The sequence below is a fragment of the Seriola lalandi genome, unplaced genomic scaffold (assembly GCF_002814215.2).
Source record: "Seriola lalandi dorsalis isolate HSWRI2012SDOR001 ecotype SW California unplaced genomic scaffold, Sedor1 jcf7180002054816, whole genome shotgun sequence".
Lineage (NCBI taxonomy): Eukaryota > Metazoa > Chordata > Actinopteri > Carangiformes > Carangidae > Seriola > Seriola lalandi.
Genome location: NW_019525369.1, coordinates 1,328,344 through 1,353,343, shown reverse-complemented (window position 1 = coordinate 1,353,343; position 25,000 = coordinate 1,328,344). Strand labels below are relative to the sequence as shown.

The 25,000-nt window shown below is 40.8% G+C and overlaps 1 protein-coding gene across 1 annotated transcript; it reads left to right on the top strand.

The window, feature by feature from the left end:
- Positions 1 to 18,988: 18,988 nt before the first annotated feature.
- LOC111669739 (homeobox protein Hox-B1a-like) lies at positions 18,989 to 21,800 on the top strand. Its single transcript, XM_023426183.2, has 2 exons — positions 18,989 to 19,841; positions 21,274 to 21,800. The coding sequence occupies exons 1-2, from the start codon at positions 18,989 to 18,991 to the stop codon at positions 21,621 to 21,623; spliced, it is 1,203 nt and encodes a 400-aa protein (XP_023281951.1). The 3' UTR covers positions 21,624 to 21,800.
- Positions 21,801 to 25,000: the final 3,200 nt, after the last annotated feature.

Here is a 25,000-nt window from a genome sequence, read left to right as displayed (position 1 = left end):
ACTACTACTAAATCAGAAATATATTTAGGGCCCAATCCCAGCAGTGCTTTAAAATGTGCCAATATAATTTTGTAACTACAACATGTGGTTTTATATGAACTGAAGTGTGTGGACAATTTGGGTTGGTTCAGCTGTACAGCGAGAGAACATATGACAATTGCGTGTGTAACAGTTTGTAGTTTCCTTAAATTTTTTTTAATCTTTGACAATTCACTTGAAAATGACAGATCTATAAAACCACAGTAACATGCTCTGTCATATTTCATTTGTCATGTAGGGGCTCAAATGTCTGGATACTAACATGTGTTTCAGCTGCATAAAAGTTAAAACCAGTATTGTGTCTGAATATAATGGGAACTGTTGGCCTTCATGGAAAACAGCAGTGGCCCCAGTAGTGAACCATGGAGAACTCCACTATTTGATGAACTTGAATAAGGACAAAAAAGTGTTATTTTAAACATATGCATTTAATATTGACACTGGGATTCAAATTTACTTCTCAATATATTCAGTTTAATTAACTGCTGAACACAGAGCTGTGACTAGTATCATGTGGTCACATAAAAGAAGATCTATACTGTGGCTCTTGATACTTGTGGGTCCAAAAGTCTTTGAGACTGAATGATTTTAGCATGAAGACAGTGTGTGGTCTTTATGCTAAGCTAGGTTAACCAGCTCCTGATTCCACAGACATGAGAGTGGCATTGATCCTCCCATCTAACTCTCATAAGAAGAATGTAAAACTATTCTTAAACTTAAAAGTTCTTAAGAGTCACACATGATCCATTGTGGACAGAAATGCAGTATTATATATGCATATAAATTGTATATGTCTATTTTTGTATGCAGGTCTCTCTTGAAAAGGAGATCCCAATCTCAATGAGACGACCTGTTTAAATAAAGGATTTATTATTAATAATAATATGAATATAATAATAACAGTAATAATTAAACATACATTAAGTAAAACACATATTAAGTTGTGATGTAAATGTACAACACATTCTCAGCCACTGTGCTATTGGACTGCATGGTCAGAGGACATCTGTGGTTGGACTGGCTTGTACTGTAATTGGCTCTCAGGCAGGTGTTAATACAGTCTGCTCTATTTGGCCACATTCAAGAAAAACTACTGATCAACCAATTTAAAGTCTTCTCCATCAGTTGATGCTATGATGTTTCCAAAGTTACAGACTTTTCAGTCCAAAGTCTGTTAGATTAACTTTGGCTGAAGTTTAAAACACTTTTTTGCATAAACAAAGATATTTATAGTGTAATATCACAAGGAAGGAATAAATTCATCCCAGTAAGGAGAGGAGAGATGATTACAAAATGTGTCATACAGTAAGGCATATCCATTTAGATCTGGCAAACATAGAACTAAACAGACACATTAACAGTATATTAAGCCCATATAAAAAGCCTATTAAAGGACTACATTTACCAGAATGAAGACTGGGACGTACGCCATACACTATAACACACATTCCCTCTCTCCTGTAACCATTCATCGAAGAGTATCTTGTATACAAAGAGATTACAGCAGAGTACATCTCTATGCTGGGAGACATATCTAACCTTCTGAGTGCCTGTATGTGTGTGTGTGTGTGTGTGTGTGTGTGTGTGTGTGTGTGTGTGTGTGTGTGTGTGCGTGTGTGTGTGTGTGTGTTCTCCAATAATCTCTCTCTTCTGGCTGTCACCGCCTGTCAGCCGAGCTGCCACGCTGTGATACACGAACTCCTCCTTTATCTCTTGCATCAGCATCACCATCACTGTTATGATTTCTGTTGGTGTGTTTGTGTGTGTGTGTGTGTGTGTGTGTGTGTGTGTGTGTGTGTGTGTGCGTGTGTGTGCGTGTGTGTGGTATTGCATAACTCAGATGTGATAGATCACCCACTTAGCAGCAGTGGTGAAATATATGAATGGTAGATTTTTATCGTCTTGTGCATTGAAAAGGAAACTTTACCCTCACACACACAGACAGACAGTCAGTCCTGCTTCACTGCTGCACACAGACATGTTGTAACCTGCAAGTCAAAGCGATGGGACTAAAGAACACCATCATGGTAGATCTTGGTAGATAAGTTTAAAATGGTTTCAGAAAGATAACAAAATGTGAAATTTAACATCAGGATCTTCATCAGAAGAAATTGATGAATGATTGTTTTATTGACTCATTGGCTCATATAACTCAAGACTTCATGGCTTATTAGAATGTAAGAAACTCATCTCTCTTTATCAATGAAGTTCCAACATTAATAATTATACTATTAGATAATAAAAAAAAACATCATAAAGAGTTTTCACAATCTTTGTCATCTTTGTTTTTTAATGGTTATAATGAGCTTTAAAGCTCAATATTTTCTTCTTCTCTGTGCTTTATTTGAAGTGTTGATCCATAAGAAGATATATTTGTGGTTTTAAGAACCAAAAACCATCTCAGTATAGTTTTACATCTCCTCTCTCAGGCTTCTCTCTGGAGCTCTAGTAACAACAGGTCAGTGAGCCAATCAGAAAAGAGGAGACTCTGAGCCTCTCTTCTGATTGGCTGACTGTTTTCTGAGTGATCAAATAAAGATATAGCAGGTTTCAGGTAAACACTCAGAGAAACCAAATCCTGCAAGGTTGGATGGTGGGTCCAGGTGGGCGGGGCTTGGGGCGTGGCTGAGAGCGGTGACTGCTTTGTTGTGACATCACAAAGTTCCAGAAGTCCTGACAGCTTGTTTTAAGGCTCAGTTTCTGAATACAGGCTGTGTGCATTTCTCTGTGGACTGAGGCTTTGATACTTTCACAGTATTAATATAGAACCTAGACCTGATCTATAATCAAACAACATATTGACGTCTGCCTTTAGGCTATATGGACCTTTAAAGAAATCTTAAAGTCCCCCTCCACTCAAAAATGTGACATCACAACTCCGTAAGAAGGCAATAACAGTCAAGTAACTTACACAGGTGTGATGTTGAAACTGGAAACTTTCAGGCCAAAAACATTGAGAACTGACTTTACAGTGAAGTAAGAGACACCTCGTGTCCAGTGGTTAAACTTTTACAATCAGTAACATTTGCATATTGATTGATAGCTTGTAGATTTTTCAATGATGAAAAGACAGGAGAGGTATTCATAAAATTCTTTTAACTTTTTGTGGAAAGCCATGTTAGGCACAGATTATTGTTCCAAGCAGACTAATTTTATTAAACCATGTCTGGAGGCGACCCTGTCATTACGTATATGTACAACTAAACTGCAAATGCAAACAGGCTTGGTAGGAAACATAACTGGGGATTAGCTACATTTTCTAACTAAGGAATAAGGATACATATTTGGTAAGTCATAAATATATTGATACAACACATTTGACAAAATATTTGATCTTGTGGTTGGCTTCAATATCCACTTGTAGTGACAACAGCGTTATTAAACATGTTTATGGTTAAGTTTAGGTGCTCATTGAACTGGTTTGGTTAAGGTTAGGGAAAGATCTGGTTTAATTCAGAAAATGTTAACAGCTAAAATTGCGTTAGTGACAACATTTAAGCCTTTTATTAAGGACACCTTTTAATCACATCATCTATGTATACATATTTGCCTTTGGGACTTGTACAGCTCTGTCTGGTCATACAGAAACCATCTGGAAATTCAAAAGAGAATCATTGTCCCTTGTGAGTTGTCAGGGAGTCAGTTAGCCTCATGTTGACTGTAACATTAAGTTTTCACCTGATAGTCAAACTGCATTCTGAACCCCTATATGGACAACGCTCAATATTTTATTTTATACATGCAAACCTTTACTTGGTCAGGTACCCATGTGTACAATATATCCATCCATCCATCCATCCATCCATCCATCCATCCATTTTCTGTCGTTTATCTGGAGTCGGGTCACAGTTGCAGTGGGTCAAGCAAAGGAGACCTTTGATGATGTTCAAGGTTGATGTTCCAGTTCCTCCTGGGGAACCCTCTGATGTTCTCTCAGCTCCTCACCCTGTCTCTAAGGCTGAGCACAGTCACCCTGTGGAGGAGTCATCTCAGCCTCTTGTATTCACGACCTCATTCTTTCAGTCAGTACCGAAGCTCATGAATACAGGTGAGGGTTGGAACGTAGATCGACTGGTAAACTGAAAGCTTTGGCTGTTAATCTGACGCTCCATTTGTGAACAAGACCCTGAGATATTTAAACTCCTTTGCTTCAGGCAGAAACTCACTCCCAACCCATAGGGAGCAATCCACCATTCTCCGGCAGAGAATCATGGCTTCAGAATTAGAGTTACTGACTCTCATCCCAGCCGCTCCACAGTCAGCTGCTAACCATCTGTAATGCTGTAGGTCACGGGTTGATGAAGCCAACAGAACCACATCATCTGCAAAAAGCAGCAAGGTAATCCTGAGGTCCCCAACCTGGACACACTCCCTCCATCGTTGAAAGCTCATGTCCTGTGCATGCATTTCCAATATAAACTCAGTTTAACATCCTCCCAACATACCAAGCTTGTGTTCTTGTACTTTTCTTGGTGTAAAAATATCTAATTTTTCCATCAGTGTTCTCTCTGGTCTGGAGAGTTAGTTGAGGACCAGTGAAAATTCCTCCTGACAGAACATATTCTGGCTGCTTTCTTCCTTCCAGCTCACTGTTTTCGTTACGTACAAGACCTCCTCTCTTCTGATTGGCTCACTGACCTGTTGTTACTAGAGCTCCAGAGAGAAGCCTGAGAGAGGAGATGTAAAACTACATTGAGATGGTTTTTGGTTCTTAAAAGCAAGAATATATCTTCTTATGGATCAACACTTCTTACACACTTGTGTGGAAGTGTGTCAGCATGTCCCACTGAGTACAACATCAACAATGCCTTTAGAGGAGAGACATGTTGAGTCTACGGATTCATTGGGGAAACACTGGGACGCTGTTATGGGCGATCTTTAAATGATGAGTGTGGGCATTCGGAATAAACAGTGTGAACTTCAGTGACAGTCCAACACTTTAACTTGTGGTTTTTGGTACATTTCAGTTGATAATATCTGCATGAATTCTCTGTGTAATTTTGATCTTTCATTTGATAATATAAAGTAGAAAAAATAAATAGAATAGAATAAAAAAAAACATAACAACACATTTCAACTAGAGTTTACCAGCTGTACCTACCATACTGAAGTGAAGATGATATTTAACACTGGAAACTATATTATCTAATTTATAGCTAAATTATATTAGCCTAGTGAGGCTCTTTAAGTCTTTTTGTTGTTTCTTAGAATTAATCAGCACAAATAAGCACAAATAATATAAACAAATAATATACAATAATAAACAGGAGTTTCTGATACCTCATGTAGTCTGTAGCTTGTTGCTGCCAGAGGAAATAAATTCATCAAACAGACAGTGGAACAAATCATATGTCAAGCAGCAAAGAATTATCACTGTGACCGAATGTCATGATGAAGAGAGACTGAAAAATGTTAACTGCCAGAGAAAATCCTTCTGGCCTCTTGATGCTGACAGTGGGGAGTCAGTCTGTGATTAAAAGAAAAGCTACAAATGTGGGATTTACATTCTGCCTTGATCGAAGTGCCTCTGTTAGTATGATGGGGAAACTTTACCAACACCACTATAGAGGGGGGTTGTCTTGTTGTCAGTGTCGTCCTAAATGGTGATATTATGTCTTTGGATAAGCTGCAAGATAACTGACATCACATTATATTACCAAGACCTTTGACCTCATGTGGTCTCTAACTGTAACTGTTGCCATTATATATTTTTTTTTACATGGTTTATATGATTTGTTTACTTTTGTAAGACCAATTTCATAATTGGGAAATTTATTTGGGTTGCATTTGTTATTTGTACATTGTTTCATTTGAGCATTGGTACTATTATTTTGAAGGCTTGTTGGACTGCTCTGTGTGAGTAAGATCATTCACAACATCAGCAAGCAAGCCACAAACATGGACGTTGTTTTTGAGCCTGGGTTTATGCTGGTTACAAGGAAGACACAAAGACTTATCTCCTCTTTCGGTAACATGCAGCTAACAAGGTATTTATTTTGTTTGTCTTTAGTTTACTGAGGTAAAATGTCATCGTACATGCTGAGCATGTTAATGTTTATGCTAAGCTAACATGGTTATACCCAAGCGGCAACTTCTGAGGCTGGAAAATGAAGCCAACACTGCAGTAACAAAACCTGCAGTTCCTCTAATGACCACTAGAGTCTGGCTCCAACAGTGAGTCAGTCCCCATAGACTCCCATGTTAAAATGTCCAACTTTACAGCAGAAATAAACATGTTTACAGCCTGGAACAGGAAACAGTTTTGGTCTCTAGATTTAATTTCCTCCTTCATGACAACTTGTTTATACAACTCACCTGTTTACATTTTATCAAGGCTTAAAGTTATGGAGAATTGAGGGTGGAGCAGCTCACTCTGAGCTTGTAAACTGCTCTTCAGAAACCTGTTTATTTACAATCTATGGATATATTCCGTTCAGTTTTCACGGTAGAAAACCACTTGTGTCTGTCAAAGTAATAACACTAATGCTGATGACTGAGAAACTGAAGCATGCTGTTATATTTACTGTGCGCAATTATTCTTGCAACTCTTCACAGCGTCAGGTAAAACACATTCAGACCATCCTTCATCTCCCTCTCTGTTTATTCAGTCATGAATGTTTACAGTGAGTTTATTAGCATCCAGTAAGCTATCATCTGTTCTGTGGGTGAGTCAAAGGCAGATGATCAATGTCTCAGCCTCTGAGGGCCCCATCAATACACAGCTCCGGTGAGGATGGGAGACAAGGCTGGATAGAGGTCTCTACCCACACACACACACACACACACACACACACACACACACACACACACACACACACTAAATATATTGAGTTGTCAGGTGTGAGCCAGGGAGGATACACACCCAACACAAATCACTGTGTGGATGTTGATGCACACAAGTCCCCTCTGCAGTCTCTCAGGTCAATAAAGAGCCATTCCACAGGATTTACTGGTATTTACCAAGGGACCAACACAGACGATTGTCAGTCAATCCAACTGTACCAATTAACAGCCAGTAAATAGACTGCCGGGTGGTGAACTCAGGCCACTGATCAGCAGCCATGGAACTGTATGAGAAAATGAAAAGATAAAGAAGCAACTAAACATTAATGAGATCAGAGAGCTCTGGTCCCTCAGCACAGGCTGGAACAGCCTCCAAAAGGAGATAGTCTCAGTACCAGGCTCCTCACAAAGCCTGAATTTACAGCATTTTTTGTTTTATCTGTAATCTTAGAAATTTACTTTATTAGCACGATAAGCAACTACTGTTGGCTGAATGAATACTTTGATAGGCAATGTCTTGTATCTATTGTTTCTGTGTTGCGGCAGGCTGAGCCAGCACTGGTCAGAAACAAATTCACCTTAATTCATAATATGCAGAAAAAATCATATTGTGATTATTTTGACAGATATTGTGATATGAGTTACATTTAAATGGGAATGGTTATTTTTGAATTTCATTTTTACTGAAAGAACATAAGAATGATGATGATGTGATTTCTGCTGGTGTTTGAACTGGTTTGTGGCAGGGCATCTCTGTAGCACCACAATGCTTCATTTATAATGTACACATGATATCTTTTGCAGTTGCAGGGCACTTGTTGTTCAATGCTTTGTGAGTTTTGAAGTTAAAAGCACTGAATAGTTTGCATGGATGTATTATAACACACGTGCCTCAATACATCCACGCAAGTGCGTCCCAGCAGGGTTCATCACTGTGCTGGGAGTATTTGCAGCTCATGTGTTGTTGTCAGACTGATGAAGATGTTTTGTGTGTATTTCGTGATTTGGTCTGTTGAGAAAAAAAAGCCTGAACTATACTGAGATCCTACAGAGTTTAAAACTCTTTATTACTGATTACTATGATAACCACTACAAACATGTGGGCTTACACTTCATTTGTAGAGGTGTGTCAATTGATTTTTGAACAGGAAAGGGTTCATTGAGGCTGCATATATATGTAGCCCAGATTTTTTTGCTCCGCCCCTTTTCAATACAATTAAGTTTATTTTTACGTTTTCATGGCAAATTTGAAAATGATTCTTCCATTATGAATATTCTAAAATGGGATCCGTATAAAGATTTCCATAATGTTTTTCTTAAAATAAATGTATAATATAAAGATGGAAATCATTGCTCGCTATGAGATATTTTTGTCATTGTCAACAGATGCAAATATTTCCGCGGGTACTGTAAAAAGGAAAAATGTAGTTTCAACTGTAGGATCACTGTAGTTTTTAACAAACTTTACTCCAACGGGAATAAATAGAGCATTTACTGGGGAATTAATCCACATTTGGTTCCCTAGTGAGTATTTCTGGCACCACAGTGTGGATGGGACCGGGTCAATAAACTACAGTGTGTCTGTTTATAGTGATGAAGGGACAGGTCACCCAGTACAGCAGACTAGATTAGTGATATATCTGTATATAATAGTTTTGGACACAGTGGAACTCTGGCTAAGAAGAAGAAGACATACAGTATCAGGCTTTAGATAGACAATGATAAACACAAACTGGATCCTCTACATTACAAAAATACTGAACATGAGCTCCAGTTCTCAGAATGTTTCTAACTTAACATTTCACATTTCAACACTAAAGTGATTTGATGTTTACCCAGAGGACCATGCACAAATATGAAGTGCTCTCTGTTGGCTGGAGGCGGTTGTTGTCCTTCGTGGCCCTTCTCCTCTGCCATAGCCTGGGTGTAAATGTGTTGTGTAGATAACAGCAGCAGAGCTGACAGCATCTTATCAGAGATAGCTGATAGCAGCGGGCCAGCTCCTCCAGCTCTGACTTCACTCCTCTGCTCTCCACTGCTCTCTCATTATCAGTCTGTGCTCACAGGAATATTACACAGCTGCTGTGACCTCTGACCTTCGACCTCTGTTTGAACATTTGAACTGATGTTTCAGAACAGCTGCATGAGGATGCCAGTGCTGAAGTGTCTTCTGCTCCAGTTCTTCTGATGGCCACTAGATGCTGTCATCAAGAGATCCGTCACTGTATTGAAATGAATGAAAAAATGTCTCATGATCTACACTTGTGGTATTGGCGAGTGCAGACTTCCATGACTGACTTATTTCCAGTAGTGGCAGGATGTGGTTGGTTTTATTTATTTTCCACATAATAATCAAATAAGTATGACCAACCACACAACATTACAGTTACAACCAGATGAAAGTGTGATGAAAGAAACAAAATCAAGTTAACTAGAGGCATAAACAGTTGGTCTACTGAGAACATCAACAACAGAAAAGAACCATATTTCTCAAAGTCAGTTATATAACTATAATCTCCGTCTGTCTGCATTTGGATTTTTTTGAAAACCACTCATTGGATCGACTTCAAACTTTGCAGGTTTGTTGCTAAGGACCTGAGGAGGTGTAATGTTGACTTTGAGGTTCTTTTGGATGAGCGGTTCTTTAGAAAAAGCTCAAAACATTGCTTTTATACATGTTAACAGGGGGGACTACTCTAAAGCCCCTTTCCCATTGGTCAAAAAACCCACTAAGACCCGCTAACATCAGGCTTTTGTCTGCAGTGGAAAGTGGAACAATCAGCATTCACACCTGGGTCAAATGACTCTGCAGCAGACGTAGGTATTTATCGGCTCTGGCTCCTATCGGCAGTGATGTAAACACAAGATGCTAATTTTCACCGCTTTTCCTGATGAGCACACAGACACTGTGAACGCACCTGTCACCTGTCCAGCATGATGCTATTAAAGCAGAAACAGCTACACTGCGCTCCAGGATGAAAGAGTGAGCTGCAGCCCCGAGATAAGTTGTGAAAACACAATCACAGACACTACCGGAGCAGAGCAGCCAAATCTAGCAGTGACAAACCGACCGACTGACCACATGCACTGCAGGGTGTTGGCCTTATTGCTCAGGAGTCGAGTCTAGTTGTTTGGATGAGGCTGTTAACAAAGCTGCAAGCTGGATTAATACAGGCCAACCAACCCTCTACTGACAGACACATTATAAACATGCGCTCCACTAGTCTTTAAAACTTCAGACAATAATATTCCACTCAGTCTCATCAAGAATACATGTTTGATATCAAGTGATGATCCTCTGTGAGGGTTCGGCCATGACTGTGTAGCATAGCATGTCAGAAAGTTAAACTTCTTCATGTCTGTTGATTATTGAGAGCTCTTAGGAGCCTTACTGCCTCCAGCTGGTGTTGCTGAAAAGAAATGGTTTGTCTGTGAATGTTTTACTGATTCGTTCAGTATCAACATATTTGGGTCTTGTCAAATATGCAAATTAACAACATATCCTCAATGTGTTAATAGAAAACATAGCGATGATCACAAATATGTTTCCTTCCAAACATATTTGTTGCTGCAAATCAGGAACAACTTCCTGTGCTTGTTTCATTTACGGATGCAGATTTTGAGGTGATAACTTCATGTAGCACTTCATGAACTCAACTGTTGACAGAAAGGCTAGTACCGTTTCATTTTATGTGTAGTGAGTAATAAGTAGGAGTTTAGTTACTCTTCAAAAGAAAAGTATAACTTATTGCAATTTGTTTGCATGACTAGTCTGAAGGTTAGACAGGTTGTAATCAAACCTGGTAGGTTAATCAAAGCAGGTGAAACTAGTTATTGTGTTAGTTAACGTGGCTAAACTGTTAGCTTGTTTACAATCTGTCTGATTATCTGTCCACTTATGTTTGTTGTCCCATTAGACTTCTTTTTAGTTATGTCAGCACTTTTTGACATCACAGCTGTTACTTTAGTGAGTAACATTATCATTAGTAGTGTAATGATAACTTAATCATTATCATAGAGCCTATTTAGTATTATATTGGTGTTGATCAATTATTATCATAACTGATGAAACCAATGGAGAAACCTACCAAAATAAGGTTTTCCATTATGCAGTGTGGCTGTGGTTGTCACAGGGATTGTGGTTTTCACACAAAGACACGACACTGTGAAAAGATAATAAACCATGAAGCTCCCAAAACGAAAAAACCAAACATTTTGACATTACTGAATCTGCAGTGAAGCCCAACACAAAGAGGACTGACTGGAAGAACTACTTTGTCCACTTGGTATTACAGACTGAACCAGCTTGGGTAAGAGTTCACAGAGTTCACTGGCTGCATGCAGTTTCATTTCATTATCACATTTATAAACTTAAATTTAAACACAAAGGAAAAACTGAAAAATTGATTTGTGTGTGTGTGTGTGTGTGTGTGTGTGTGTGTGAGTGTGAATGTTATTAATAACACTTATTAAACGCTTTAATGTGTCTGCATCAGAGGGTCAGGTTTCAGAGCTCAAGCAACAATGTCAGCAGTCTGGATACACAACTGCTCTCTTTCAATATCTCTCTTTCACTCTCTCTCCTATATCCTCTTTCATGATTTTCAGAAAGCCCCTCATATCACACACAAATACACACACACACACACACACACACACACACCACACTTTTCCAGGAATACTGGGGCGTAGGTTCCTGGTTCTGGAGTCATTTGACCTGTCTGGACTGTTATAGGAGACAGACAGAGAGCGCAGAAGGCAGGGAAACATGTTGTCCATTCAGATCGGTGCATTTCTATGATGCAGTGTGTAACCTGGTGCACACAAGTTTAAATAGTTCTACTACTAAAACGAACCCTAATCCAGCACTGTGATATGTCCTGGGTGGACGTGACAAGCAGTCAGAAACAGCAACAGATAGTCTGGAGTGGTGAGGGTCTTAGCTGATCCTCAGATTCCTCTCCTGACCTCAGACAAGACAGATGACTCCTCAGGAGGTTCAGAGGTCAGTGTGTGAAGAAGCAGAGTCTCTGGAAAGTTTAACACATGTAAAATGTAATATTCTCAAGACATTTTGTTTCAATGTTTGTCGGGATTATCAGGCGCTGAGAATTTAGTGTACACTGTGGCTGTTGAACACCACACAAACTGTAATGCTATTAGATTAGATATACTCACTAATACACTCATAGGAAAAACCGCCTCCCTCTTAAAAGAGGTATGAAACCAGTTGAGGTCCATTAATGTATAATGCATCTTTACATTGACCAAATTAATGGATTCATATGCCAAAATTTCCTCCAACGACAAAACTGCAATAACTGTGTTTGGTGCTAATGAAGAAAGGCTGACAGTCTCTGCACAGCTCGATTCCCTTTCTTTGAAACATAAAAACCAAGTCAGAAATCTTTGTGTTATTATTGACTGATTCAAATTGTAACTCCTACATAATATCTATTACAAAACTGGCCTATTATCATCTATATCATCATATAGCAGGAATCAGAGCATACATGTCTAAAGAAGATCAGTGTCTCAAAAAGAACTGACTTCAAAATATTGTCTACAAATCACTTAACAGTTTAGAGTCTAAGTACATCTCTGACTTGCTTTCACACGAACTCTCTAGACCTCTTCGGTCATCAGGGACCGGTCTGCTTAGTGTTCCTAGCTACAAAACAAAACAGGGTGAAGCTGCATTCACTTATTATGCAAAACACAGTTGAAATAAACTGCTGCAAGAGTTTAAAAACAGGCTAAACACTTATGTTATGCTGCTAATAATTGCTCTCAGACTCTTAAACGCACTGTGACTTCTTCTTCTTCTTATGCATTTATACTTCCTGAACCTTTTGTATTTATTTTCTTTCTTCTTTTTATCTACTTTTATATAAAGCACTTTGAATTCCCTCTGTGTATGAAATGTGCTATATAAATAAACCCGCCTTGCCTTTCAGTCAGGCTCGCCACGGCAGGCTCACAAAAGCTTTCACTTGATAGTCATCTTATTTAAACTTTCTGTCTATGACAGAATCGAAGCCTTGAATCACTGACAGTGAGTGAGTGAATCTCTATGAATGTGATTCCTTCACGTAGGGATCTACTCACCCACTGAGAGAGTGATTCATGTCAATTGGTTCGCAGGAGGAATGGGGTGTGTTCAAGTCTGTAGTTACTTACAAGTAGCGACAGAAAAAAATAAGAGAGGAAAAACAAGAACATTTGTGGCAGAACTAAATATATATGAATGTCAACAAAATGATAAATTGCATTAAAAGATGTGAACTACAGTCCTAAATATGAATGACAACCAAATAGAAGCTTACTATTCAGCAACTGAAATTGACAGAATCAGGTCAAATAAGTTCGAGAGAAGTGTCGAACTGTAGGTCATTTAAAAAGACTAAACCGTGATTCAAAACCTGTGTTCATGTCCGGGATTCAGTGAGGAAACTTTTGGAGTTTGGCATGTTTCGAAGCAACTGTACTACCTCTGGTTGTGGAAGCTGGGCATCAGGAATAAGAAACATCGTTCGGCCCTGTTTCAGTTCAGTGAGTGGGACTGTGCCGTCAGAGCTCCAGTCAGGCGCTGAATGATGAGGTCAATGACCCGTGTGAATAAATCTTTAACTGCTGCCTCTGCTGCTTACTCCCAGCTCATATATTATCTTTCAAGATTTTCAGAAACTCCCTCACAATACATACTGTACACACACAAGTGATGAATCACTAGACACAGTTCATTAAAAACACATGTATGATGATAAGCTGGCGTAGATAAACACTTTACATAGATACAGACTGTAGTTATACAACATTAAAAAGTTCATTGAAAGTGTGTGTTCATGATGCATGCTACAATATATTGAAGGATGTGTATGTAACCTTGAACTCAGTGAAGTCTTTATCATGACGAGAGGCTTGCTCCAGATCACCTGGGCCTGCTGGTTAGAGCTCCTTGATCTCACGAGTCCTCCAACTTAAAGGACCATCCCATACTTATATCGTCATGGTAATAATATGACTCATACGTGCGTACTAGCGGCAAATGAACTGGACATTCATTACCGATTGTGGATGCGCTGCATCGCCCTAATGTTCCCTTTATAATTACACCACTGCTGGTGGCAGCAATGAAACAGAGGTACGGGAGATAATAAGCTGCTTTGCACTGATGATTTGCATCATCGTCTTGATCCCAACTTATCGTCATGCGAACATAGGCAACGATAACCTCGAGATCAAGGTGTATGTGGCTGGGTGCTGCAGTTGCTCAGAGCATTATGGGAAATGCCATGGTTCACAGCTGATCTAAGAGCCGATTGGTTTGGAAACTGCCGTTTTTTACTTTTTGTTTAATTGGAGAAGTTTTGATATTAATTACATTCAATTGCACTATGAACATGTATTCTGTTAACAGACTAAATGGTGTGTGATTGGCTTTAATCAGGCTCAGCTTATATTACAGAGGGCTCACATACACTGCAGATATTCTATATATGTCACTAAAACTATTGTTTAGTTAGATTTTGAAGATTCTTGTCCTAATAATCTAACTACCCGACAGAAATAATGAAAGTGTTTTGACTATTGATTGGTGTTTTGAATTCATTTTTGTAGTTTTTGAGAGGGACAGCAATGAAGTCTGGTCAGCTGATTTAACTGATATGAATGTCACTTTACATAAGAATTCATGTAATATAGATGTGAAGCCATAAACAGAGAGCACATGTTGCCTATATAACATTTTAATAGTCTTCCCTGTCATACAGAGGAACGTTATTAAAACAACTGGAGGCTGAGTGGCAGGCTGAATAGATTGGATTAAATGGGGATTGGCTCTGACAGTGTGTGTTCCGGTGATTGCTGTACAGACCATGAAGACTGTTACATACTGACAGTGTTCGACTGCAGCTTTTTGTCACTGCCCCCTGCTGCCACTGCATGCTCACATCTGCTGGCCTGAGGTTGGAGCTGATGTGATGCGGCTCCACTTCTGTAGGCCTGCTATTGGCTGATTCAGGGCTTGAGTTAGGGCATTGTAGTCTGGATTATTGTAGTCCTTAATTTACAACACTAAGGGGTCACTGCAGTTGGAAGCCCAATGGAAGGAAAGTATTCTGATTCATGAGTCAAGCAAAAATAACTTCCCCTAGTTCCAGCCACACGTTTCTTCTTTTATTTGACAGTAAACTGACTATTTTTATTCTAATTGGGCAAAACTCTCTGATGACATCACCAGAAAGTATGATATTTTACTCCTATATCTTACTATTTTCTGATGACTGAATGATTCATCAAGAAAAGTAATTTAATCACTCAGATTAATCAGTAATGAAAACGATCGTTAGCTGCAGCTACAGTAAAGCAGAGCCCATACTGCAGATTTGCTCTTATTTGACCTGGAAAGAACCGTGTTAACTGACAAGGCCTGCGTCTGCCTAATTTGCATATTCGGATGTGATCACAAGGAAAATTGCAGGAAGCAGATAGATAATAAGATGACATCTACATGCATTTGTCTAAACTTAATAACGCTATTTTTCATGTGAAAACCATTTGCATCCTTGTTCATGTCTCCAGGTGAATTTCCTACAGACTGCTGTCTGTGGTGAAGCAGCTGAACAACAAGGTTAAAACTCTTCATCCTCAGATTCCTCTCAGCTGTCAAACCAACAAGACCGATGCAGTCAGACGTCAGGTAACGAGTGAGAAGACATGCTGGTTAACCAAATCTCATCATGGATACAAGGGCGGCTGAGGCTCAGGAGGTAGAGCGGGTCGTCCACTAGGTCGGTGGTTCGATCCCTGACTCCTCCCTCCTCCATTTCTCTGTGGACTGAGGCTTTGATACTTTCACAGTATTAATATAGAACCTAGACCTGATCTATAATCAAACTACACATGGACATCTGCCTTTAGACTATATGAGACTTTTACTAATGAGATATAAAACTTAATAAATACACACAAACTATTCTGGACAAAAGTAAAACTGTATAACTACATGATACCAAATGTAAACACATCTGACCATTTGACCTCTCTCTCTGTCTCTCTCCTGTCGTATCTCCACCACCCAGACAGCCGTGTGGGTGTCATTTAATCTTCTTCTTGTCCCAGTCTGTTTCTGCAGACTTCCTGCCCACTCGCTCTCCCTCTTCTCCCTTTCAGCCCCTCACTGATCATTAACCTCGGTCCTTGTCGCACGCCCACGCCGCTTGTCCTGATAGCGCCCTGGCGGGGGGGACGACGGTGCGTCTACTGCCAGGCCCTTTACACGGGATCTTGAGGGGAGAGAAATGGATGACGGGTTCATTGGGGGCCATTATAATGGGTGGGTAGGGGGGCTGACAGTAATGACAAGGACTCCAAACTGTGAAACACACACACACTTCATGAGCAACATTTGATGTAGACTTGAAGAGATTTTGTTCTTTTACTCTTCTTTGCCCTAAAAAGGGAAAAGAGTATGACAAGGAAGGAAGGAAGAAAGAAAGAAAAGAACACAAACACAAAAACTCTCCTCTATGTAAAAGTTCAGTCATGAGTGCAGTTGCAGGCCATTGTCTTACACACACAAACTCACAGAAAGTACATTGTGTTGTTGTCATGGCGTTCGCCGCTTCCTGTCCTGCTGGACCGGCAGGGCTTGGTCGACCAGAAGGCCTCCTGTCTGCCTTAACCTCATTTCTATAACAGATCAGCTCATTCATTCAATTAGCAAACACACACACACACACACACACACACACACACACACACACACACACACGCTCTCACTCATGCACTCGCACATGCACATTAAGCCATCTGAAATCTATGGCCTCCCAATCCAATTGTTGAAAAGTATAGTGAATCCCGGCGGTCCCGCTGATCGGGCTCTGCTCGGTCAATAGAAACCTTTTCATCTATAAAATGATTTCCTGCCTTCTGTGAGGAGAACGTGCAAAGAAGAGATAAAGTCAAATCAATCATTTTAAAAAAAAAATGGCGATCAGTGTTAGTGAAGTTGGGAAAAGTTCAGAACTGATGGGGAAAATTGTTGCAGAGCACAGACTCACAGTGAGTTCGGTTCAGTCAGTCCATCAGACACACACTGACACATCTGACGGTCCGGGCGGAACAGCTGGCGCTCAGCTCAGTCTCTGACTCAGTGTGGCAACAAGATGTTCACAGCAGATCTACAGTGGAAGTTAAACTGTTTCTCTCTGAACACTGTGAAGCTCCTTCTTTTTTTGTTCTTTCTGTTCTTTTTCTTTCAACCTTGGTTCTTTTCACATTAGTAATCTTAGATTTCAGTTTATTACAACTTGACTCTTGCTTTTGTAGGTTTGGCCGTGAGTCCTGTTGGTAACAATAATGTTGCACTCAGTGAGTAAACTGTTGAGATCTGTGAATGTGGCAACACGGTCACAAAGATGTTCAATGGAACAAAACACAAAAGTCAAACAGGTTGTAGACAAATCAAACTCATGTATTTGGAACAGAAAATTATGGCCAACAGTAGAATTACTGCCAAAAGATCAAGTCCCAATTCCCTCAGATATTTTATACTTGCCATGGTTGTGCTTATAACATACAGATTTCAACATGTCTGCTGTGGGACTAACTTTCAGTATAGTAGTTGAATAATTTGGCTCAACTTTTGCTCATTTCCCTTTTTTTTCATCAATACTTTTATTATTATCCACACACTGAATAACAGTCATGGTATAGCAAAGTTATATCAGAATACATAAACAGTTTGTAGGTACTGCAGTTTTGCTGCTAAAAGTGTTTCTACTGTTCAGAGTCTGAAATCAACTGGAAATCAGCCTCAGTGCTGGAGCCGTCCCAGTTCCACTTCCCGGATTTGATGCTTCAGAGGCCCAGTACATTTTTTTGATGAAAAGCAAGAGACCATGCAGCAATTGTGTGTCTCAAAAATTCTGTATTAAATTGTCAATACCAAGCGTTACATCTCTTATGGTGCTTGTGTTTCCTGTAGTGAGATCTCAGAAATGACTGTGGTGCAAAGTGTCTTTGTACTGAAAATAAACGATGGTCAGGATTTTGGTGAATGAGTCGGACTTGATCTGTAGCAGCGGTTTGCAGTAAGTTCTTGCAGTAACAGGAGCAGGAGAACTCGTCCCACAGTACCAGTGTACAGTACTCCGGTTTATATTGTCCCTGTGTTATTTGTGGGAGCGTTGTGCAGGGGGGAGGTCTGGAAGCAGCAGGCCGGCTCACAGCTCCTCTTTTATTCTCTGCCTCTCTCTTTGCTCTGACAGATCCGTGCTGATATCAGATTGATGGGCCGATTTGATTGAAGTCTCTTTGTCGTGCTAATGTCACGGCAAGTGATGGATGAGGCGCGTGCGCACATACAAACGCGCGCGCGCGCGCAAACTCCACTCCTGAATCGAAAGGTTCCCCCTCCTCCTCCTCACCTCCACTCACACACACACACACACACACACACACACACACAGTACACACCCCTCACCGGCTGACAAACTTTTGGACCCTGGTCACCACAGGCGACGCACGATGAGCCACGTGACCTGTGGCAGAGGTAAGAAAAGAAGAAACGGAAAAGAGAGAAAGAGAGAGAGAGAGGGGAGAGAGAGAGAGAGAGAGTCACAGAAAAGAGAAGGAGATAGAAGACAGAATGGAGGAATACAGTGTGTAACCTGTGTGGAGGTGAAGAGGTGATCTGACTCTTCTGTGTTCTCGCGGTATTTTCCACTGTCACCGATGAGCCATTAGAGACGCAGTGTGAGTTGAGCTAATGACAGGCCTTCACTCACGGCAGCAGAGCACCTCGGGTTCGGGGCTGTGCAGCCTCCACTTTCTTTTCCTCCACACTGGAACTTTCTGCTCGTTTCTATTTCTACTTTTTTGAAAATTCTCCTTAAAAATTTACGGGTTTTTCCTTTTTCCCAAAAATAATTTACTGCATTTAATTTTCGAGTTTTATTTTTATTTTTCCAGAATTAATTTTCGTTCTGATTTCACATCATTCTATTTGCTCTAATTTACACATTTGACTCAATTTACACTTTTTATGGATTTTTTCGATTTTTGATGTTTTTCCAGCTGATTTCTACTGACGTCATCTCTCTGTGCCTGCTTGCTGCGGGTCATTGTAATCTTGATTCAGTCCCACCGGGCCTCAGTCTGCATGGACAACATGAACTCCTTTGTGGAATACTCCATTTGTAACAGACCGGGCACCGGCGCCTACTCTGCGCCCAAATCTTCACACCACCTCCACCATCATCTTCCTCACCATCACCTTCCTCTGGACCAGCATCAGAGCTTCCCGGTGACCTCTGCCAGCTTCCACACGGGACCAGCTTGCTCCTCATCTCCCGTTAATGGGACGAGAAGTGACAGCACGATGTACACCGGGGATGGTCGGCTGTACGGGGGCACCGGAGCGGGAACCGGCGGTGGAGGAGTGGATGGGGCCTCTGGGTCGACCCAGCATCATCAGCAACGTCCACATCAGCAACGTCCACATCATGAACAACAACAGCATCAGCAGACGCACAACGGCTACCATCCTCATCCTCATCTTCACCAAACCCAAAGCTTACAGAGCGGAATATTACAGCCCTATAGTACCGGGAATAACGGAAACTCTGGGGCCTACGCGGGTCAGGCATGCGCCACAAACTCGGAGTATGTTCCCGCGACGGGCCCCACCAACACCGTTCACCCTCAGTACTTCATGGATGAGTCTGTGGCCTCCTCTTACTATCATCAATCAACCTTCCCCAGCTCGGCGCCCAGCTACGGGGCCCTGGCCGGAGCCTACTGCGGGCCTCAGGGCGCTCTGGCTGGGTCACAGTACCCGCAGCAGCTCGGCGGGGGTCTGGATGCAGCGGGCTACTTAGGGCTTCCGCACGGGGGAGGTTACGGGGAACTGCCCGTGTCTCAGGACCGAGAGAGGGGCGATGAGGAGGGCCAGCAGGCCGGGCAGGGGCAGACCTTCGACTGGATGAAGGTGAAGAGGAACCCGCCCAAGACAGGTAGGAGCGGGCTGGTGGTTATGTCATAATAAAGCTTTATTACAGAGTTGCGCCTACAGTTAAAAACCATCAGACCAAACGTGTAGTAGCTCAGTGATTTGTGAGGTTTCCGGCAGAGGCCTGGAGATGCAGAGCTGCGGCCTCTTTTCCATTCATCATAGTGGTTGTCAATGTTACACCCAGAGGTGGCTTGCTCTAAGAACAGTACATTGTTTATGATCAGCTGAGACGGAAAAAAAAAATCCCAGTCCAGCACAGATTGTAAAATAATTTTTATAGAAATGTTTTCAAAAGCGAGGAAGCGACAAGAAGTTCACTCTGATAAATCAGGACATCCATCCTTTAATAGGCTCATTCAGATTTGTTTCCCTGCAGGCCTCAGTTCAGATGTTGTGTTTGTATTAAACCTTTATAATGTGAATTTTAGTTTCCTTCTGTTCTTTTCTTCTCTTTTCACCTGTCTCAATCATTTCATTGTAAACAAAGGGAGGATTAAAAGCGAATGTATTTTGAACGTGGTGTATAGGCCCATATAAAATAATTACATTGAAAATATGTGATCGAATTAAATTAAAAACATAGGCTATGATGGACAACTAAAATTGTAATAATAAATAGGCCTACACGGTTTTAAATTGGACGCTCAACGTCCATCAAGTCAAAGCGTTTCAGTTCCATTTTGACAGTGTAAAACAAATGGACGGAGACAATCTAAAATTAATAACTACAGCCTCCTGCATTGCTGGTATAATAATTAACCTATTGGAGCGTCACGTAATTACGACGTAAACTTTTCTCACGTTTTGTCTTTTTAAAGTGAGATAACATAAGTCGTGTATGTGTTTTCAGGGCCTCGTCAGTGTGTCGTCATATCTTCAGACACATAGCAGGTCTACCTGAGTCCACTTTGCTCCCGGACGTCTGTTTCTCTCTCTCTCTCTCTCTCTCTCTCTCTCCGTCTCCTTGTGTCTCTCTCCCTTTTTTAATGGATATAACAACGTGTTATTTCGCCCTGGGAAGTCTGTTCTGGTCTGTTATCTTTAAACCCCCCCCCCCCCTGTTTTTTTTCTCTCGTCTCATTTTGTTGTTCCAGCTTTAGTTTAAATATCCTGGGCAGCACTATAAGTGTCAACCTGCTCAAATAAAAAAAAATAATACAGGCTAACTAACAGGCCTTTATTAATGTACAGGCCTGATATTAATGTAGACGCGAACAGCAAATCACACAACAAACATAAAGAAGAGAAAGGGACTTTTACTCAACAGCAACAGTGTCAAAACCAGGACACTTAGTTTTCTTCTTGCAGCCCAGTAGCATATGACCAAATGTTTATCCACCTGTTTATTTAAATGGGTGGAATAGAAGAAGTTGTTAAAACACATGTGTAACAGTCTCCCTCCTCCCTCCTCCCTCCTCCCTCCTCCCTCACAGTCAAAGTGTCGGACTTCGGCCTCGCCGGCGCGCACAACAACGCCATGCGCACCAACTTCAGCACGCGGCAGCTGACGGAGCTGGAGAAGGAGTTCCACTTCAGCAAGTACCTGACGCGGGCACGGCGCGTGGAGATCGCCGCCACGCTGGAGCTGAACGAGACGCAGGTGAAGATCTGGTTCCAGAACAGGCGCATGAAGCAGAAGAAGCGCGAGCGGGAGGGCGCGTCCGCGTGCACGGCTCGCTCCTCCTCCTCCGGTACCGGCAGCGGCTGCAACAAGGACCTGGAGGACACCGACCACTCCTCCGCGTCCACGTCCCCAGGCGCGTCCCCGAGCTCAGAGACATAATGGGAGCCAGTGAGGTGACTGGTGACCTACAGTCTAGTGCTTAGTGATCCGTTATTTGATACATTCCTCCTGATGTAGCCTGCTACATAAAAACTACAGACCATCATGCAAAGGAATCACACCTACCCGTGAGCCCTCAGTAATCATGAGTCAGACCACACCCATCTTCAAACTCAGCCTTCATTGTGATCTCAGCTCTCACCTGTAAAGCTGTGAAGTGACGACCACGTGCACTAACACTGTGACAAAGGTGAAAACAATACCAGTCACACTTTCATGGCTGGTAATCACTCCTCTAATAATCAGCCCGTCTCCTCTAGCCTTTACTTGAGCTTTAGTTACTGATCTCCTGCATGTCCCACAACTTCACCTGGACTTTTTATATCCTTAGTTTTCCATGTAGGTAGAGAGAAGACATTTAGATCCAGAAAAAACACATCATCTTTTCTTCATCAAACTCGCTGCCTCTGTGGCTCAAAACGATTAATCAGTTGTTTTTTTTAAGGAGAGTAAAATGGGGTTTTTCCCCATATATATTTGAATTAAAGTGACCTACGAAAACAAAACTATGTTATATGGTTGTTGATGCAGAATACACTAATAAATCAAATACACTCAGGTCATAACCTTCACTGTCAGGTGTCACAAGCCATGATGGTTGGTAACCGCTGCCTTAATGGACCCGAGAAGCTGGTGGTAGTTGATGAATTATTCCTGAGCAAAAACCTTAGTTTTGTTTGGGACGGACACGCTGTTTATTTTGCAGATTTTTGCCTGAATTGGGAAGTGGGGAGCTGTTTTTAACAGTAAAACGATCTACACAGTATCTGCTGTACAGGGTGTTAATGGATCCTTCCACTGTGATGATGATAAGATGCACTATGGCGTCTGTAAATGATGTCTGAATTACAGGGTGATACTTAGTGGTGGCTTTTCACCTGCTTGATTTATTGTTGTTTTTTTTCATTCTGCCATTTATTGAAGTGAACACGGACAAAACTATTGAATATATAAAAAGACAAGCTGTGGTAGATCCTACACTTATGAGCCTTATGATCAGGAATACAGGGAAAATATACTTTTATCTAATGTGGTTGTACTGTAGCTGTTTATGTTCCACTTTATTATTTTTGAATATTGGAATGTTTCTATGTGTATGTTTGTTCTCTGGCTTTTGCACTATGTGACTACAGGGAGACGTTCAGACAGAGCTGATGGTCAGGGTCTTCAATCGTCCAGGTTTCATGGTTTCACATAACTGGGACAAAGAAGCTCGGAAACGCTACATGAGACATGGCACAAGGCTGTGATGCCTTTACAGACACTGGTTGATTTTGGATGTGTGTGTATGTGTGTGTGTGTTGGTGGTGTGTGTGTGTGTGTGTGTGTGCAGGGGGTCATGATTAAAGAAAACTACTGAAGAAATGCTGAGGCCTGTGAAACACACGCCTCCTTCCTGAGGAGGAAAAGTGGGCGATTTATATTTTACTGCCTGTCCCTTTCCCCATGAGAATAAATTATTGGATCCATTTTATGTTATTGATTGTAGATTATGGGAAACAGTGTGTGTATGAATGGGGTGTTTCCCCCTCGGGTAAAGTTTTGTTGCTACTGCTGAAGGTCACAATACTTTAAACCTGACAAAATTACAATATGGAAGTGATTTTACCCCTAAATATGACAAAACCTGACGTCTGCAAATTCAACAAATGGTTAAAAATATTCAAGGACGTGTCAGAACATTTCTTCAGTCTGTACTTCACATATATACAGTGGCAAACTACACGTTTCCTTCCTCAAAAACAGACTGTCATCATTTAGGAGTAAATCTCCTCAGGTGTAATATTGTCAGCTGAAATGTTTGGCCTGGACTGTGAACTGTTGTGACTGGTGTTTTTTTTTTTTTTACAATGTCTGCTGTTTTTAAATGAGGACAGACTGACTGAGTTTTATTAGTTCTGCTGCCTTAACACTCCAATCATGTTCCTGTCTGTCTTTTTCTACTTCAGCCTACCTCAAGTAAAGATGATTCTGTTCATCCATCCCACTGATGTTTGTTTTTTACTCTTCAAATTGCCTATGAGCTGTTTAGTATAAGATTTACTTATATATGATTCATTGATTCATGAGTTACACACATTTACTGAAACATCTAACACCCTGCCTCGAGGACACGTTCATTTCAGAATTGTGTTTAGATGTGCCAAAATTAGCTACTGTGTAATTTACCATAGGAGGTGAAAATAAATAAATAAAATAGATATAATAACAGATTTTGTTACAATTCCTATAGTGAGCATATAATATAAATGAATAAATAAAAATTGATTTATATATACAAAAAAGACAGTTTTCCTGCCAAAATACATGTGTATTGAAAAGAAAATAGACCATTTCCTCCTGTTTGAGTAGCATTTTCTAAAAATTGCAGTGACCAGCTCTTTGTGGAAATTACTGAGCCTTTTTATTTTTTTTAAATCTAACTAGATATTTGAGAGGTGTTTTTAGAGATTTACGTCGTCAGTAGGAACCATTGGCTTGGGGCTGAGTGCAACGTATTCTTATCAAACGGTTTCGTATGATATCCTACAAAAAGTTATACAATAATAATCCTACAAATGTCCAGAAATATAGAATCTGACAGCCTCAAGCAAACTGGCACATCTCTTTATCCTCAGTGGAAAAATAAATATTTTAAGACAGTTACACCATTAAAATGTGTTTTGATAAAATTGCAGCCAGAAATGTGCATTTTATTTTCAAAATCTTCGTTCAGTTAATGTATATGATCTTTAGTTTGTTAGTTATTACGAAGATTTTTTTTTGGTTTATATATTGATATGGCGGTTGCTATTGGTGCTGCTATTGTTTCACATGCTGAAAAGCAACACGAAAGTGTCTTTGAAAGAAAGAAATAGAATAAAATGAAATGAAAAAATAAACTCAACAATACGGTGGGTTAATGTTAAGTGCCTGAGTGTCACATACAAGCAGGTAATTCCATATACATCTGAATCTGTACGTTCTTTGCTCCAGAAACGTGTCACATGTTCCAACAATGATGAAGAAGCTTAAAAGGTGGCACAGCACATACACAGGAGGAGAGGAGGAGTGATATGTATCGAGCCAATAAAATGTGTGACCACTAGAAATGTGCGCTGCCCTCCCTCAGGAGGTTGAAGCAGGAGGAGAATGTAAAGCAGGGACAGAGGAAATGATGAAGAAGGAAAAGGAGCCGGTCATCTTCCTCCTCTGGATTACAGAAACACAACGTCTGACAGAAAGCAACGCACAGAGAGCGTCACACAGTTCAGCATTTCCACAGCAGATCCTCACATTCACAGAGATGCATGGCCTCTAGATGACCCCCCCCCCCC

What these genes read in the sequence shown, in the direction of transcription:
- LOC111669739 (XM_023426183.2), top strand. Translation starts at nt 18,989, where the DNA reads ATGGACAACATGAACTCCTTTGTGGAATACTCCATTTGTAACAGACCG. An exon ending in GAGGAACCCGCCCAAGACAG is followed by an intron (nt 19,842 to 21,273) that starts GTAGGAGCGGGC and finishes CCTCCCTCACAG; the next exon opens with TCAAAGTGTCGGACTTCGGC.